Consider the following 19,042-nt stretch of genomic DNA (forward strand, 5'->3'; position numbering starts at 1 on the left):
TTGCAGTGGCAGTGGCAGTGGCAGTGTCAAGTGGCAAGTGGCACAGGTGCCGGAGGTGTTAAAGGTGGCTTGCAGCCACAATTGTTCATTAGATTAGCAAGTTGGCACGAAAAGTTTTTGGCCCGGCTCAAATGCCACTTTCACGGCTGCCTCCTGGCCCCTGTCCCTGGCTCCTGGCCCTGCCTCCAGTCCCTGCCTCTGCCCCTGCCGCTGCCCCTGCCGCTGCCCCTGCCTCCTGCCTCTGCCCCTGCCTCCTGCCCCTGCCTCCTGCCCCTGCCTCCTGCCCCTTCCCCTGCCTTTTGTCACTGCCGGAGTTTTATGAATTTTCTTATCGAGAGAAGGCAAAAATGTACGTGGCACAAAGTGGCAAGTTGTCACAATCTATACGAGTGCTCGTACATGTCTCTGTGTGTGCCTCTGTGTGTGTGTGTCTCTGTGCCTCTGTGTGTGTGTGTGTGGCAACTTTTCCTACCCGACTGCCGTCTCAATTTGTCATTGGAGTTGCCGCTGGAGCTGCCGATAAGAAAGTTTTTCACTTGATATAAGCAAATGCGGCTATTGATGGCAAATGTTGGCAGTTAGTCTTTCTCTCACACCCCCTGCCCCTCCCCTCCCCCCTGCTCGCCCTGCGGTGCAGATTTTCCTTCTTAAAGAGAACATTCAGGAAAATGCTTTAGCCCCCTTTTGGGGGGAGGGGATGTGGGGGCAGGGGCACCAATTAAACTCATCTAAATGAAGTCCACACGTGCCACTGGGGATAATGTGGCGTAAGCGAGCAGCAAAGGTGCGTAACGGTAACGGAGCACTCCGCCGGATACTGGTTACAGGATAGAGGATACTGTGGAGTGTGTGTTACATAATTAAAAGGGACCTCAAGGTGGCAAGGTGGCAAGGCAAGAGACAAACTATAAAATAAACCAAGACACTAGGAAGGACCACAGTCCTTGAGTGCACGGGGCCAGAGAATCCACAGAGAAAGGAGTTTTTATTACCTTGGTTGCTCCCCCATCTCCCCCCCCCTTTGCCCTCAACCTGAATAATAGCCAGGCGCGTCAGAATGTCCTTTTCCGGTAATAATTCCACATTTAGCCCCCGAGTCACCGAGAATGCGGCAACCCAACACGTTCTGCCCGCCTGCCCGACTAAATTAGCCGTGACAACAGGGGGGGGAGGGGGGTCCTTTTGGCGGCTTAAGACATACTCCTACCTGAAGGCCACTCCCCCTTCGAGGCCCCCTTCGAGTCCCACTTCGAGCTCCCCTTCGAGGCCCTCCTTCGTGTCCCCCTTTGAGCCTCCCCTTCGAGCGCCCCTTCGAGCCTCCCCTTCGAACCCCTCTTCGAGTCCCCTTCGAGGCCCCCTTCGAGGCCCCCCCTCGACCCCCCTTCGACCACGTTATCATTTATAATGAGTTAATTACATTTAATACGCATGTACAATGGCCTGTTGAACATGGTGCACAATTAAATGTGACCCTGTCCGAAGGAGTGCCGGCAACAACAGCAACAACAACAGAGGATAACGCGGTTAACGGTGTCTGTGTGTGTGTGTGTGTGTGTGTCGGTGTATCTGTGTGCGTGTCATAGAGCTCAACGCTTTAAGCAGTCGTTGCGTTTAATTGCTGCTTTGAGGTTTATTAGCTGCTGATTGTAAGCGTAATTACATTCGCCTAAGCTCCTCCAAATAGTGTGGCCCGCCAGAGCGGAGGGGGGTGCCGTGCGGGGTGCGGGAGATAGACACATAAAATGATCCGAAAATATAGTAAGTGCCACCCAATGAGTACCCCATTAAAAGTACAAACAGGCAGACATATGTGTGTGTTTATATCTGGCCATAAAAATGAATAGAAACTAGCGACAGGCCCTGAAACAGGCGAACAGGTAAAGATGGGCAAGGCACAGGAACAGGAACCAATGGCAGACAAAGCCGAAGAAAAGACAGTCCCACTTGCAGGCCTTGGAGGCCAATGAAGGGGAAAACCCCCAGCAATCATAACTCTAGCGGACAGGAGGCAGGATGTTCAGGAGCAGGAACAAGAGCGTAGAGGCACAGGGAATTCCATAAACAATGAGCAGACTCAGACCCACAGAAGGAGGCTAGTTGAGAAGAAGGACACTTAGAGCCATGAGCGGCATGATCATAGAAGCATCTTTAGGTATGTATACATGTACACAGATCACAGAAGCATAAACATAGAAGCAAATGTATATATATGCATATGTATACAAAGATCATAGAAGCTTGTAAGCTACGGTCTGGTGGGAACGGCCTAGGACCAGCCACAGAGAGGTCGAAAGTGGCAGCACATTCCAAGGCATTCAAAGGCAAGCGATATTCCATCTAGCGGATGAACAGTTGGAGGAGGAGGAGAGGTCCGACAGAGGAGGAGGAGAGGTCCGACAGAGGAGGAGTCCGATTCCCCACAGGAGAGCGACCCACAATACTCAAACGCAACTCCTAGAAACTCCTTATGCAGACGACGAGGTCTACCTGGTGTCTGCATTTAACCCACGACAAGGCAACGAATCCGTGGAGAGGCTTCTGGTCAAAAAAATGGGGATGTCCGACGGACGCATGGTCACGAGGCGCTGCCGATGCCAGGGCACCTTTAAGATTAATTATTAAATTTACTGAATTTAGTCTATTGTAACTTATCGATCCTCACGGACGATCAGGCTCCATTACCCTCACTCTTTAATAAAAAAATTAATTAAAAATTCATTAGCTAAAAAAATAAAACAAATGCCTAACAATCTCCTTCTAATAACCTATACATGGGTCAAAGGGAAGCCAAATCTATCAATCTATATGCGGTATGGATTCCCAGGGTGCCATTAGGAGGGTTAAGCCTCGATAGCCTTAGGGTTAAGCCTTAGCATTGTTCTTAGTCTTAATCATCTCATATTTTCCTATATAAAGTCCACAACTTTTGAAACTGAAGCACTTCGAATTCACAACCAAACTCAGCATCACGACCCACAAACTTTAAACCAAATCCTGATGAAATCTTTAAAAGCAGGGTACATATTATTTTAACCAGACCCAAAAGGCCCTTCCACTACAAATTAAAGCTTAGAATTGAAGGAAGGCAGCTCTCCATATTTTTAATTAAATATTTTGCAGCCAGGCATGCCAAAATATGCAACAATTTCAAGCAAATCCAGCACGTTACCTGTGTAGTACCTATTATTTTGGCCAGTAGTGTAGAGACATATATCCCCTCATTCCAACGAAAATTTATTTGAAAAACACTCCAACTTCCTTTCACGATTGAAGCCTGCTAAAAACTAGACCAAAATGGCATTTTATCAAATGGACATTTTTCATATTTGCAGACATAGACGCCCCCACCCCCACCCCCCTTTACCGCCCACAAAAAAGGCATTTATCAAGTTCTGTGGCCGCTCAAAGAACTACCAATTTGTGGTGCATACTTTTAGGAGCTGCCATCGGCCATATTACGTATACGTGACAGCCGCTTGGCAAAATCCATTCTCAACGCCTCTTGGCGACAAATTCTTTGCAGACATCTAAGCATTTAACAAATTTCGACCACTCCCACTCTCCCAGTCTCCCACTCGCCCACATTTTGGCTGCCGGCCATTGCATTGCTCCAAATCGAAAAAGAAAAAATGGAAAACAAAAAATAAATTTCAACCACAATTTGTGGAGCCTCGTAGCCTGATTTCGTTGGTCAAATAAAAATTTTGTGCTTTGTGCCTCCTGTTGTGGCGTGCCCGGCCCGTGCCACTGACAGCTGCAAAATTTGTGCGCTCTTGTTCATTTGTTTGACTGCCTCGCCGCCCCCCTGCCTCCCCCCTCCCCCTCTGTTTGTTGTTATGCCAAAAATTGAACACACAAAGCAATTGCTATGCAACATTTGTGCAGACATGGACCGGCGAGTAAAAAACCAAAGGCAACACACACACAAAAAAAAACCACCAAGAACGTACAAATAAAATTGTTGTACAATTGAACAAAGGCTCTCCCTCTCCCTCCCCCTCTCTCTCTCTCTCTGGGTGGGTGTAGATGTACTAGATCGTTTAATAGTTTTATTGCCAGCCAAGAGCGGTATTCGATACTCTGTAAAGACTCACAGCTTGAGGGGGTATTCCACTGAAGGGAAACGGAAATAAAACCATAGAAAGAGCCATAGATACTGTAGAGATCTAAGGTCTTTAAGGATGGGCAAGCACCACAACGGACCTTCTACAGGTCCAAGTGAGCTTGGGAGGGTTTCATCACTCCCCCAGGCTACCTCCTGAACCCAAGGATGGCCAAGATGTTGGAGGTTTAGGGAGCAAAGGCACAAAAATACGAATTATGGATGGTCTTTCGAGATATATTTGTGGTTTTATTGAAGTAATGCCTCACAGGCCTTTCCAAAATCCAAACTGGAACCTTGTCTAAATTCATTTAAGCCTCCATTGCGAAGGGGCCCACGCCCAGGCGGCATCACAAGGCTCCAAATGATCTTCGAGGGGGGTTCTATCGCTCTCCTAGGCCACCGCCATATTTAAACCCATTTTTCTTTGGGTTTTTTCCAAGTCCAGGGCATTTTTTGGTCGACCCTTTACGATTTCTGCTCTTTATTTTGATGGAAACATTTTTTGGCTGGCACATTCGTTACTTGTCATGTCATGTGGTCAATTGTTTATTGTTAACATGGTCCATTCCACGCCCCACCCTCGCCACCACCCCCTAGGTGGCCATTTCTCGCCCCCCCTTGCACTCTTTGGAAAATATCAAATTGCTTGGCTTTCTTTTGTGTGTATATCTTGAGCAATTTGTGGCTTTGGTCGGGCTGTCAGCACAGTTCGCATTCGGACAAATTAATCCGTTTTCAGCTGTCTGTCAAGGCTCAGCTGGAAGAGCCACCAAACTGACAGACGGACAGGGGGACGGAGGGGCAGAGAGGGGCAGAGGGAACACTTTAACACTTAAAGCAAACTCAAGTGCAGCTGATGGCTGGCTGGCTGCAGTTCTGGCTAATTAGAGACAAGGATTGTCGGCGTGGCCGAAACTGCGTCGAGTGCTAAAATGGCTAATGCACTTTAGTGTTGGCTCCGACAGAGCTTCACGAATATTTTATGGCCTGACAAAAGACAGGCCACAGCACACTCCATGCCGCACACACACACACACACACAGGCAAATCCCTGACCGACTTCATCATCAACAATGCTGGCGCCTTGGGCGAAAATTTCAATGCGTTTCAAGCATAAAATAAATGTCCACTAAAAATGTCTCTCTGCTGCAGTGTGGGTGGGTGTCTCAAGGACATGTTCGTGGTTGACTGCCCCCAGGGGCGCTGAGGGGGGTGGGGCGGTGGGGGTGTCTCTCGACCAAAGTGAACTGAACTGGACTGGCCCAAATCGCTGCAAGTGCTCTCAAGTCGTTGTCAAATGCAAAGAGCACAATAATTCAAATTTATGACGCGCTCATTGTGCTCATCTACACGCACACGGGCGGCCGTATCCGTTTCCGGCCCACCCCCCCCGGGAGTATGCAAATTTACTAGCCCCCCAAAAAAGTACCATAAAAATCTTATAATTTGTGGCTTTCACTGAACAATTATCTTGTATTTTTTCTTTTGTCCTTTTGGGGGAGGGGGAGGGGCGGGGGGCTGCCCCGCCCGCATGAAAGTGAAGCTGTTGGAAAATTATCTGCTTTTGATTTACCGACTTTGTTGGACAGTGTCGTAAAATCTGCTAAGGCCTGCAGGAAGCACTAGATCTGGGCTCCGACCTCCGACCTTCGATGGAGCGAATGGCAGGCCATTAATTTTATATCAAAACAATCCCACAAATTGCATATTTGTTTAATTGCTGCAACAACAAAGAAGGTCAGCAGGTCATAAAAATAGCATTTAGTTGAAACAGTTTTTCCTGTGGCCAGATGGAAAAACCAAAAACAGTGCCCGGAAAAATCATAAAGAAAATCTGCACAGAGGAACAATTAAAAAGCAATATCTATGGGGGGGTGGGGGGTGGAGGGAGGGGGCTTTCGTTTGTGTTTTGCGGATTTATAAACAAATCCCCAATGCAAATCAAATGCAATTTATATTTATACAGGCGAAAAAAAAATAAGAAATTAAATGACAACTGCCAAAAAAAAAACAGAAATGGAAACTTTTGGCACAACAAAATGCAAATAATTGTGCAGGGCAAATAAATTAAAATAAACGCCAGAGCAAATGCCGCAGTTGTCCATAAAGTGGCAAACAGTCGAAAAAAACAAAAAAAAAAAACGGAGGACACAAAACATTGATTAATACGAGGCCAAATGCATTAGGCCGGGCCGCAATAATTTACGACCACACGGAGAGAGAGAGACTGTGTCTGGGCCAGTGGACAAAAACATTTATTTGTTTAATGCATTTGGCAGCCATTTTTATGTAAGAAGGAGTGGGCCAGCTGGCCTATTGAGGGGGCTATTGAGCGGGGATAAGCAACAGCAGTAATAACAGCAGCAGAGGAACAGCTGATGAGCAGCAACAGCAGTAATAACAGAGCAGCTACAGCAGTAGTAACAGCAGTAGTAACAGCAGCAGATCAACAGCAGTAGTAACAGCAGCAGATCAACAGCGCACAGAGAAGAAGAAGAGGAACCGAGCGAAGCAGTGCAAAAGAGAGAACAGCAGCGACTCAAGCAGCAGCAGTAAATCAGCAGAAATAAGCCGTAACATTAAGAACTTTTGTAATCACACATACCAGACCAACGCGATAATAATACGAATAAACGATACTTTAAATAATATCTTACATTTATATGCCGATCGCATGGCCTGTTGTTGGGGCATTTGTGTCCGATACGAGGCCTGGGATTGGGACACGGAGGTGAGGGGTATATTTGATTGGTGGAAAGAGCCCATGAAACGAATCCCATCACCGTCTTCCCGCCTTTTAGAAGTAGGATCTTCCCCCCCCCAACAATCTCTGATCTTTTGGGCCTTAATCCCCCTTCTAGAGCCGCCCCTGACTCCCCCGACTACGCGGTATCGCATGGTCGAACCTCCTCTCTCTCTCTCTCTTCTGACCAGAATGTCAGCTGCACAAACAGCTCTAAACCATGGCAGCCGCCGGGCCCCGAACAGCCCCCGCGGGGGAAAATAGTGTCCCCCTGTTTTTGTTTCGTTTCTCTTCCGCTATTGTTGCTGTTGCATTTGACATGCGGGTTCAAAGCGTTTGGCAGCCTGTTTGAATTCCTATTTGCATTGCGTGTGTCCCGGGACCGGGAACTCACCTGGCCCCCGCTGTCAACACGCCGCTGGTCGCGAAAACATTTTTTGGGGCCGCTCCACTCACAGCGAAATAACCAAAATCGAATACCGTCAAAAAAGATAGACGAACGAACACGTTCCGTTTTGCCGGCCGGCCAGCAAAAGGCAATAAACACAAAACGCAACCAATTGAGTTCGAATGCAAATATTTGGCAATGTGCTCGGGCCAACAACAACAACAGAGGAGGGGGGGAAGGGAGGCCAACAAAGAGCCCAGCAACGTTTTCGAGGCCTGAAGCTCAAAAATTGAAATTGAAAAGAATTTCGCGCCATTTAACAGTTTTATGGTGAAGCAACTTCATCTCCTTCTACCTTTTTTTTCCCCCAAAAAGTGTTTGGGGTTTTTGTTTGTGCCTCCTAAAGGCAGGTGTGAGAGTGCGTATCTGTGTGTGTGTGTGTGTGTGTGGGAGTTGGCTTATCTCGTCAGCTGACAGGAGCCTTTGGCCGGACAAAAGTGTTGTTTGGAAATTTAGAAAAACTTCAGCGAGAAATGCAGAAAAAAGTAGAATAATATTTTGGTGGGAGCCACAGAAGGCAAAAGAGTCTGTAGAAGTAACAGGGCAAGTAACAGAGCAATCAACAGAGAAAGTAACAGAGCAAGTTACAGAGCAAGAAACGGAGGAAGCCACAGAAGGCAACAGACTCTGTACATATAACAGAGCAGTAGATCAAATACGCACGTAGCAGAGCAAGAAGCAGGGCAAGCAGCAGAGCAGGTAGCAGCAGGTATCAGAGCAAGAAGCAGAGCAGGTAACAGAGAAACTAACAGAGCAAGCATCAGAGCAAATAACAGAGTAAGTAAAAGAGCAAGTAGCAGGTCAAGCAGCAGAGCAGGTGCCAGAGCAGGTACCAGAGCAAGTAGCAGAGCATTTTGAAGAGCAAATATCAGAGCAATTAACAGATCAAGTAGCAGAAGAGGTACCACAGCAAGTTACAGAGCAAATATCAGAGCAAGTAGCAGGCAGGTAACAGATCAAATATCACAGCAAATAACAGAGCAAGTAACAGAACAAATATCGAGCAAGTAGAGGAGCAGGTAAAAGACAAAGTAGCAGAGCAACTAACAGAGCACGTAACAGGGCAAATAAAAGAGCAATTAACAGAAGAAAAGTTTTTTTTTGGTTTTTAACATTAATTTTAAATCTCACATAATATTCATAAATAAAGTCTAAATATAATCAAATCTGGCGTCCTGGTTTAGAGTATTACATCGGAAAACCCGGGGCCACATTTATATGTTTTGCAGCCCTTTTTTTAGTGTGTTTCTTTGACTTTTTGAGCCCCTTTTTGGGCTTTTATGCACTCAAACCTCTTCTGCTCGATTCTTAGACCAATTTTAAACCGAGTCTTATAACTTTCTTAAAGCTCTTCATTGATTTATATAATTTCAAGCTCCAAATATAGCTCCCCTACGTTTCAGTCCCTCCACTGCCCCATTTAAACAGAATATTATGGTATTTAGAAGCTGCCACTCCATTTAATATTGCCAGCCATAACCCGACAATCCTTTTATGCTTCAGTGGCGATCCGGTTAACTGTCGTGTGGGATGGGATATCCTAGTTGGCATATTATTATTTAAATTGCCGAGTGCGGCGCAGGGCAATTTCACAACTCAATGCTCGATGGACAGTCGAACTGACAACATAATTTCAGCATATGACAACCTTTCTAATGAGAAAAAATAACCGAGAGACCACAGAGCCGGACCCGGAGCCGGAGCTGGAGCTGGAGCCGGGGACATCCGAAAAGTTCTCTTTTTGCGGAGGAGGAGAAGGCAAGCAATTTGCTTTGTGATTGTTTCGGATGTGTGCAGTCCATGTGTGTGTGCAGTCCTCTGTGTGTGTGTGTGTGTGGGGGAGGGGTGAGGGGGGAAAGGGGGGCTGCCTGTCTGCAGTTGTCACTTGGGTGACCAAAGCAAAACTGTCAGAAAGCATATGACAAACATTTGTCGTCGTCCGACAAGACCAGAAATGAGCCAAGAAAAAAGAGATAGAAAGTAGATGTATGAGTGTATCCATGGGTGTATGGGTGTATTCATGGGTGTATTTATGGGTGTATGGGTGCACTCGTATTTCTGGGTGTATGCATATCAAACAAAATTTTATTTTTTTCTTTTAAAAAAAGAAAACCAAATAAACGGAAAATGTTTTTGGGCTAGTGCGTCCTGCGCGCTCTCTCCCCCCCTCTCTCTCTGTCTCTCTCTCCCCCTCTAGGCATCCTCGTCGTCCACCAGAATGGTCTTAAAGGCAAAGGGCTCGAAGGCGTAACCAGCGCCCTCATAGAACTTGCTCATGAACTCCACCCTTGAAAGGAAAATAGAAGGTTAGCAAAGGTACAAGGCAAGGAAACACCGTCTAAGGTCCTACCAGTGCAGGCGGAGGGTGTGCAGGAAGGCCGAGAGTCCTTCGATGAGCACCAGGATGCCGACGGTGAGCGAGGACCAGGCCCAGAACACCAGGTAAACGCCAATGGCACCGATATAGCTGTCGAATATGAAGCCCTTGGCCAGGACCATGCTCCACAGCACTTCGGAGAGCTCTGAAAGGGGGTTAGGGGTTATCAGTGGTTGTCCAGCGATCGAGGATCCTTGTGTTCGACTTACGGGCATGGGCCAGGGACAGAGCCCACAGCCGTAGGTACGAGGCCGTGTGGGAGACCGTGCTCAGCACGTACTCGATGGTGTGTATGGCCTGGTGGATGAAGATCTCGCCCATTGGCTCGTCCTCGCCGTGACCGCCATGGTCGCCACCGCCCCCGTTGGCGCCTTCTTGGGGCTTCGGCAGAGCCGGCGGACTGCCGCGACGCTTGACCATGATGTAGAGCGGCTTGCCCAGCAGCATCCAGGGAATGCAGATGATCGCCACCACGACGAACACCATCTGTATGTCCTTCTGGCCCTCGAACATGAACTCCTTGCAGGGCTCCGGCGTGTCCTGGCTGCCCTGCAGGATCATGTTGATGAACAGAATGAGTATGGAGGGGGCGCAGGCCGGCGACAGGGGGCCCTCGACGGTGTCGTTGTAGACGATCCACTTGAAGAACATCATGAACACCATGTAGCCGAAGAGCAGCAGCAGGAACAGCACCTGCGGCAGGAACTCCAGGAAGATGCTCGCGTACTTCCGGTAGTGGATGAAGTTCACGACGGACATGGACACGCCGAAGACCATGTGCAGGACCCCGAAGATGATCGACAGCTTCATCTTGAAGGTGTTCAGGAAGATGATCTTGTTGTCGGCCATCTGCCAGATGGGATCCATGCCCAGGGGATACGGCTTGGTGAAGGTGTCGTTCGGCCGGAGGGTCAGATACTTGAGGCTGGGGTCAACCACCACCGCCTCGGTGTAGTTCATGCTCCAGCCGGAGCCGAAGATGTTCATCGACTTGGAGAAGACGTCGTTGTAGATGAAGCCCGTGTAGATGGAGAAGAGACCCATCAGGAAGATGATGTAGCGGCCGCCGAAGAAGATGTTGAAGATCTCCTCCTTGATGGCGGCCAGCTTCTGCTCCTTGAGGATCAGCCAGGCGGCGAACAGCACCAGGATGAGGCCGTGCCCGAGGTCGCCGAACATCACGGCGAACAGGAAGGGAAACGTGATGCAGGCGTACAGGGCGGGATTGACCTCGCGGTAGGAGGCCATGCCGTAGGAGTCGACCAGGTTCTGGAAGCCGTTGGTGAACTTGTTCGTCCGCGTGTACGTCGGCGGCTGTTCGTTCGTCTCGATCACGTTCATGAAGGCCGGTATGGAGCTCTCCGACTGCTTGGCGCCGCGCGCCAGCGCCTCCTGGACCGTAGTTAGGTCGTTGGCCGGCACCCAGCCCTCGCCGATCAGGCACTTGCCGGTCACGTCCGGATTGAAGTAGTTGAGGATGTGGTAGATGGCCTTCATCTTGCGCACCATGATCGACCAGCGGGGCAGGTGCCGCGAGGCCGAGGTGAGCACCCGGGAGCGGTGGTCGGCGCTCTGGTTGAGCACCATCTTGAGGTCCTCGAGGCGCACGTTCACGTCCTTGATCATGTCCGCCCGCTCGGCATGGGAGCTGGGGCAGGGATAGACGGAGGCGTGGTAGCCCGAGCAGACCTTCTTCACGCGCTGCTTCAGCTGCTCGCCCTGGAAGAAGGCCACGAAGACGGTCTTCAGCACCGGCTGGCCGCTCTCCTCGTCGTCGCACAGGCCCTCGATGTCGCAGCGCCGCAGGAAGATGTTGCCCCGCGAGAGGCGCCACAGCATCCGCTCGAACGAGAAGAACCGCTCCAGCTTGATCACGCCCGCCACGAAGGCCAGCTGCCCGCGCTGTCCGCCGGCCAGCTGGGCGGGATCGTTGGGGTCCACCTGCCGGTTGGAGTCCAGGTTGAGGATCTCCTGGTCGGAGAAGAAGCCCTCGGTGTTCTCCAGCACGCACTTCAGCTCCTGCATGTGCGTGAAGTTCGCCTTCAGGCTGGCCCCGTTGGCCGCCATCTCGCGCAGCTCGTTCTCCGTCTTCTCCAGCTGGGCCTCCAGGTCGACGGCCTCCCTCGGATTGGGTGCCGCCGGCTCCTCCTCGTCGCGCAGCTGCGGCAGCTCGATCTTGTCCCGCTTCATCTCGGCCTCCACGTAGCGCAGGCGGCGCTCCATGTCGTCGCAGCGCCGCACCTCCGTCACGTACTTGCGCTGGAAGGAGCTGACCTCCTCGTTGAGGTCCCGGAACTGGACGCATCCCCGCTCGCCGAGCTCCGCTATGGAGGCGTAGGCCGCCTCCGGCTGGATGAACAGCTGGCACAGGGCCATCTGCTCGCTCCGGAACATGTCGCCCATGGTTCGATGTCTGGTCTGTCACTGCAAGAGACGAATCACACTGTCAATTCCATGCCACAGATTGACTAATTGGGTGTGTCCCCCGTACACCCCCCTCCTCCCCTCCCTCGACATTGACGCACTTGGCTTTGGGTCCGTGCACTCCTCCCCCGTGTCCTCCCCATCCATCAATCATATAAATGGAATTGAACAGAACTGTTTACGGCCCTCGCGGATAAGATAACGGGGTTTTGTTCCCTATCTGCTCGGCGTTTTTGGTGGCTATCTGGAGTGCCTGTTTAGCGCTGGCCTCTGAGCGCATTAATAATTTCAAATTATTAACAATTACCGGCCAATCAGTTGGCTTATAAATAAGCCCCAAAGGCCCCCGCCCCCTGCCCCTGGCAAGGACCTGTGCAGTGTCTGTGGGGGGCCCCCATTTAGGCTAGTTTCCAGATTATAGATATTTATGGCCGTCTGTGATTCTCGGCCATAAAAATGATGGAGTCGCGCTGTCTGTGGGGCCTCGATAGAGACAGGGAGAGAGATCTGATTTATAGCCACCACCGGAAGCACTACTCCATGAACTGGAATTTCCAGGCACTGGCCACTTCCCGTGCTCTTGGGAGACCCCCAATTCCAGGCCCCTAGGTGGCTAAATCAGTGCAATTCCTGGCCTTATCGCGGCCCGGTATTGTACATCAGTTTTGGCCATAAATCTGGGCGCCAGACAATTGCCTTTAAGTTGGCCATAAATCTGGGCAGCAAACTGCACGCAAATGTCCGATTATCGATGGTCCTAGCCGTGCCCCCTGCCCCCTGCCCACCCCCCCTTGGGGAAAGCCTTTCTTGGCTCATTAAGAAATCCATTTGTTGGCCGTAAAAATATTATCGACAGCCCAATAATGATCCATCACGTGCTCTGACGTCACACGGGCCATTATGGGGCCTTGTATTAGTGAAAATCGACGTTTAACTAGTGTTTTTTTTTTCTGGCAATTAAGATACGTTATCGTCGAGGGCCATTAAATGTTTAATGCAATTGTCACGAGGAAGACTTGGCCCCCATGCCCCATGTGGCATATGCCCCCTGCCCCCTGAAGAAGAGACAAAGTAGAAAACGGGCGCCGAACGGTAATTTATGGCCTGTTAACGGCTTATCTCTGGCCACAATGATAACCTCGTAATGTCTAGCGTTAACCCGTTGTCGGGGCACTGATAAAACCACGGCTAAGCGAGTGCTTAGGCAAATACTTGGGGGATTTTTGTGGCAACGTGGCGTATGAGTAACGATCACATGATCAATTGGGCTCAAATCGATGATTAAATAAAGGATACACACACTTACACTTTTGAGGGGAGATTTTTCAAAGTATTTTCTTGTTGATTCGTTGACTATTTTTCGCGACCTGCCACCCCAATGGCGCAGAAAGAACTGTGCTGTGGCCCAAGACCTAGCCAGCTCTATGGCCAATAAGACTGAAGCTAATCTACACTTGACACCAATACAGGCCCAATACAGGGGGCCACGAGAGAGAGAGAGAGAGAGCGCCGTTCACTTGACAATCTTTGGGTTTGGTTTTATCACAAAACGAACACTTGGCGATTTCTATGGTTGTTACAGGGTATGCCTGGGGGTATATAGGGGGAGGGATATTGTCATACAATACTTAACCCATTTACTCGGCATCTCCCAGTCGAAACACCTGTCTATCCCACCTTTGTTGAACAGCAGAACAGAATAGAACCAAGAAGGCCTCTGATAGACGTTGGCGTTGGCGTTGGCTTATCGCCTGGCTCTCGTGGCCCATCGCCAGGTAATCGACAAATGACTGAACCCCAATTACGGCACACTTCTGATTAGTGGCCACATTTCGAATAGTGTGAATGAATGATCGAGCATAAGCACGGGTTCTGCAGCCTTAATTAAAGAAAACGCCCGACACAATCATCCATCAATCTCTGGTGCAATGACATAAATATAATTATTGATAGACCACTTGGAGCTGGTCTCCCTGCTGGGGCCACAGCCCGCCTTTGGGCCAAGGATTCACCCAGGACGCAGCAGCCTTATGTCTGGCATTAGCCGAGGAGTGAAGTGCTTTGTTTATCAGGCGTACCGCCCCTCCTATCGCGGGTCACGTGCTCTTGTCGATGCGGGAATAGGCACATGATTCATTCGAAAAACACACACAAATTTTCCATTCATGCTGCGAGTCGAGAAGCAGAAATATCGAAGTACATCATGTGATATCATCGGAACGTTTTGATGGGAGTTTGCTTGCAATCTGGGCGTTTAATTTGTATAATTCTGCCATTGAATGCACTTGACTGATAAGCCGCTGGCGGCTTTGATAGGACAGACGTTGGCGTGGAGTTGGCTAATTAAAAATTTGCACCTACATAATGAGCTTAAGCGTCTTAATTTGTGCTATTTAAATGAGCTAAAGGCAGGCAGGGAGGAGCAGAAGGCAGGCAGGGAGGAGGCCACGAGCCAGTAGTGACCGCAAATAAATCGCATACAACTTTAAGCTGCTGGCAACATCATCATCTGCCTGGCTCCTAATGCCACATAATGATGCTGATAATGGCCATCCGTTAGCAGCACGTGCAACGGGGCGGGGACCAATGTGCGTCGCCATTTCGTCTGTTGCCACGAGCTCTTTTGGCCGCTTTTGGCAGCTTTTGGCCCTGGCCAATAACTAAGTTGTTGCGTGCGGTTCTCTGGATTAGTCTAATGCCAATATGTAGCAACAAAATGGCCAGCGCTACGCTCCACAGCCGTGTAAGTGCTTTTCAGTGCGGTCTGCCACACAAACGGTCTGCCGTGCAGCCAATTCGATTCCAATGGCCAACGAAAAGTGCAGCTCTTTCCGATTTTCGATTTGGGAGCTCCAGTAGCAGCTGCAATTACGGACCCGCCATTGCCACTATCTTTACGGGGTGTGTATTGCGGATTTGGGCTTAGGTCTCCCCGGCTTCCCTCCGCCGCCGGAATGCGCCGTGTGTTTGTCCGTGGAGCAGATAGCGACGGGCCGGCCTTATCGGGCGGGTTATCTTTTGCCGCTGTGGGTTTATCGTCGTTTACACTCGTGATTAAACAATTAGCTTGGAATTCTCTCATTAGATTTATGTATGTTTTCTTTGGCTCCGTTATGGCACCGTAAAACTTGGTTTAGTTTTTACAATATTTTAATTTCATTTTTAATTTATGCGGAGGCACATGGACTCCACGCCGGAACGGTAAGTGCTCCCCCTTTTATGGGCCGTAAAATAAAAACTAATGCTAAATAAATAAATAAAAGGCACAAAATGAAGTTAAAGAATAAACAGAAATGAATGGGAAAAAGGGAAGAGGTTTTTGGATACCCTAGAAGTGGTAAGAAAAAAGTATATATAAATAAATAAATTATAAATGTAAAAAATATATATAAATAAATAAATTATAAATTAAAAAAATATGTAAAAATAAATAAGTTATAAGTATAGGAAAATATAGAAATAAATCAATCATAAATGTAAAAGATATTTATAAATAATTAAATTATAAATGTAAAAATATATATAAATCAATAAATTATAAATGTATATATCAATACATTGTAAATGTAAAAAATATATATAAATACAAATATTATAAAAGTAAAATATATTTAAAGAAATATATAACAAATGTAAAAAATAATAAATTATAAATGTAGAAAAAATATATAAATCAATAAATAAAATTTGGAATAAAATATGTCCATCTCTCAAACCCTAGATCTTGAACCGACCGTTCGTTGGGTTGCTATATGATATAGTGCAGGGTTCTATAGGAGGTATCTAATCTGAAAAGCAGTTTCAAATTCTTCCCGCAATCACAATACCCTCTCTGCTTACAAGTGTATAAAAAGAGCAACAATCAGCACGATTACGAACTACCAATAAGAGTGAGAGTGAGAGAGAGAGCGAGAGACCGAACCCACTCGGAAGCCCGGAATAAATAGCAGCCCCAAAAGTATGCTACGGAAAATTCCACATTAACAGCACCAGCGCCAGCAGCAGCGCCACGGCCATCGCCGGCAACGTCATTTCGTATTTATTGTATTACCTTTGTCAGCATATCTAACATTTATTTTTTGTTTCGCCTCCTTTTCCGACACTGTTTAATACTTATTATTTCTGTGCTGGCAGGCGGGGGCGGGGGCTTTACGGTTATGGCCTCGTCCTCCCACCACCGCATTGTTTCCATTCAAGATGAAAAATCCAATTTTCTGCTTTAAGCATTTTTATAATGCCAGAGCACTCCTCACACCCGCCACCCACCGAAAAGGGTTCACAAATGCAGAGGAATTGTTATTATACCCAGTACTCGGAGACTATAAGAGCTAAGCAACCAAATTTTGTATCCACACTCCTGTGGTATCACACTATTAAGAAATATAAATTGTATTTACTGGAGAACATTGACATAATGCCCGACTGAGGGCCGCCAGCTCTGCAGGAATGGAGATGTTCAGGCATAATTATAACCGTAAGCGATATGCGCTCCTAGCTCATAAAAAAATCAAGTGAAATCAATAAAGAAAACAAGTATAACTAGTAAAACACAACATAATTTCTCTCGTCTCTTCACACTTACCCCTAATCATGTTCCGTTAGCACGAATTTTAGGCATATTCATTTAAGGTGAGGCACCAGCGGTCGGAAGTTCGTGTCAACCCACGAAACAATAGAAAGTCAGATCGGCACTATTGGGAATGCCTCACCCTGCCATGAACTTTACTTGGAACGAGAGCACTCATTCCTTTTCGATTCTCTTCCTCACTGCATCCCACACACTCGAGCAATGGGAGTGGGAAAGGGACAAAACTTGACGAATTTTTAAGCGCACACACACACACTTTGCTGGAACTCACGTGATCAAACGAAAAAAAAAGCGAAAAAACCAATCAATTACACATTTTAGATATTTACACATGAAAAAAATAATTTAAACAAACAAATTTTGGTTTCCTACATATACGTATGTACATATATCATATATATGTCACAAACATACATATCACCTTTTTGTCGCCATTTTGGCATTTTGCCTTTTTTGTCGCCCCCGCCCTTGATCAAAAACTTTTGTTTGTATTTAAACACATTTTGTTTAACTAAAACACTTTTTTGTAGACCAAACTTTACTAAACTCCCGCGCGACATTTTATCCGATGGATTTTCTACCATTTTCCGCATTTTCTCGAATTTAAACGCGGAGCTGACTCCAGAACGTGCGCTTTGCCGGCGGGAAAATGAAAGTGAGCGCGGCGCAAATCGTTCATTCTTCGATCTCCTGCTCCTCTTCCTATTTGCTCTCTCTCGCACGCACTATTACGGTACTTTTGCGAAAACGAAAAACGAAGCGAAAAAACGAACAACGAGACAACGAAACAGTTTTAATTTTCACACGAAAAAAAATATAATTTATTCAAAAAATATATGTTTATCCAAATATATACCACGTATATCAAATATATGTATAAACACATATCACAAATTGCTGCTCTTTTCCTTCGTAGATCTGCATTTTTGCCGCCATTCTGCCTTTATTGCGCCGCCCCCGCCCTATATTTTCTTGCACTAAAACACACTTTGTTACATAATCACTGAATCACTGCACTAAACTTTACTTCACACACCTTCTTAACGTTTTTCCCGTTGGGCTTTTCACCATTTTCCGCATTTTCTCGAATTTAAACGCGGAGCTGATTTAAAAACGCGCGCTTGGGCCGGTTGAAAAAATTTGATTGAGAGCGGCGCAAATCGTTCATTCTATGCCCTTCTGCTCGTCTTCTTATTTGCTCGCTCTCGCACTCACTCTATAGCTGCTTTTGCAAAAACGAAACCACTGCAACTCTCACATCAGTCAATCGATCTCACTCCCACTCCCACACTCGGTTGATCTCTTTTCAGTAGCAGAGGAAAACGACAAAGAGCATAATGAAGTTATAGAAGAAGGTCCGCTAGCTCCATACTCTATACTCATGAGCCTAAGCAGCTCAAGAGAGCGTGTGAGGAGAAACGGTAATTAGGAAGAATAGCAGTCATGAGCGCAGTCAGGGGCGGAAGGGGGAACTGGCCCACCCTCAACATGCTTATGACTAGGAAACATATTTTTATTTAATTTTCGCTGCATATTTAAATATAAAGGTATTTGCTTAATTGATCTTAAAAGATTTTTCAACGGAATCTCTCTGAATACATATAACAATCAAGGCCCCCCTTCGCGAAATACTGGTTACGCCCTTGGCAGCAGAATGAGAGATTAAAGATGGCACGCATTTGCACTTCTATCACTCTCATTTTTTCACCGGGGCCAAGCGCGCGTTTTTAAGTCAGCTCCGCGTTCAAGTCTATGAAAATCGGGAAAATGGTGAAAAGTCCAACGGGAAAAACGTTAAAAAGGTGTGTGAAGTAAAGTTTAGTGTAGTGATGCAGTGGTTATATAAAAAAGTGTGTTTTAGTGCAAGAAAATGTGTTTAATAAAGGGCGGGGGCGCAATAGAGGCAGAATGGCGGCAAAAATTTGATCTACGAAGGCGAATTGCAGCAATTTCTGATAAATGTATATACACATTTAAAGTACATATGCAGAAAAACATTTTATTTTTGCATAAATTATTTTTTTCATGTGGCAATATTCAAAATGTGATATCTTTCCGTTTTCTTCCTCTTTTCGTTTCGTTTTCGCGTTTTCGTGGGAGACAGAGAGCAAATAAGAAGAGGAACAGGAGATCGAAGAATGAACGCATTTTCGCAGCTCTCACTTAAACTTTTTCACCCGGTCAAAGCGTGCATTGGCATATCAGCTCCGTGTTCAAGTCCCTGAAAATCAGGAAAAATGGGGAAAAGTCCAGCACGAAAAACGTTAAGCAGGTGTGTGAAGCGAAGTTTAGTTTAGTCATTCAGTGATTATGTAAAAAAAGTATGTTTTAGTGGAAGAAAATGTGTTGAAAAGGGC

General features: G+C 47.2%; 1 protein-coding gene across 1 annotated transcript; it reads right to left on the reverse strand.

Moving 5' to 3' along the window:
* Nucleotides 1–9,351: 9,351 nt before the first annotated feature.
* Nucleotides 9,352–13,468, reverse strand: LOC6589208 (V-type proton ATPase 116 kDa subunit a). Its single transcript, XM_002014662.2, has 4 exons — nt 13,404–13,468; nt 9,883–12,097; nt 9,647–9,818; nt 9,352–9,583 (listed from the first exon to the last, which is right to left on the reverse strand). Exons 2-4 carry the CDS (start codon nt 12,074–12,076, stop codon nt 9,490–9,492), a joined length of 2,460 nt encoding a protein of 819 aa, XP_002014698.1. The 5' UTR covers nt 12,077–12,097; nt 13,404–13,468; the 3' UTR covers nt 9,352–9,489.
* Between the last annotated feature and the right edge of the window lie 5,574 nt (nt 13,469–19,042).

Source organism: Drosophila persimilis, unplaced genomic scaffold (genome assembly GCF_003286085.1).
Source record: "Drosophila persimilis strain 14011-0111.01,24,50 unplaced genomic scaffold, DperRS2 tig00000191-arrow-pilon, whole genome shotgun sequence".
Classification (NCBI taxonomy): domain Eukaryota; kingdom Metazoa; phylum Arthropoda; class Insecta; order Diptera; family Drosophilidae; genus Drosophila; species Drosophila persimilis.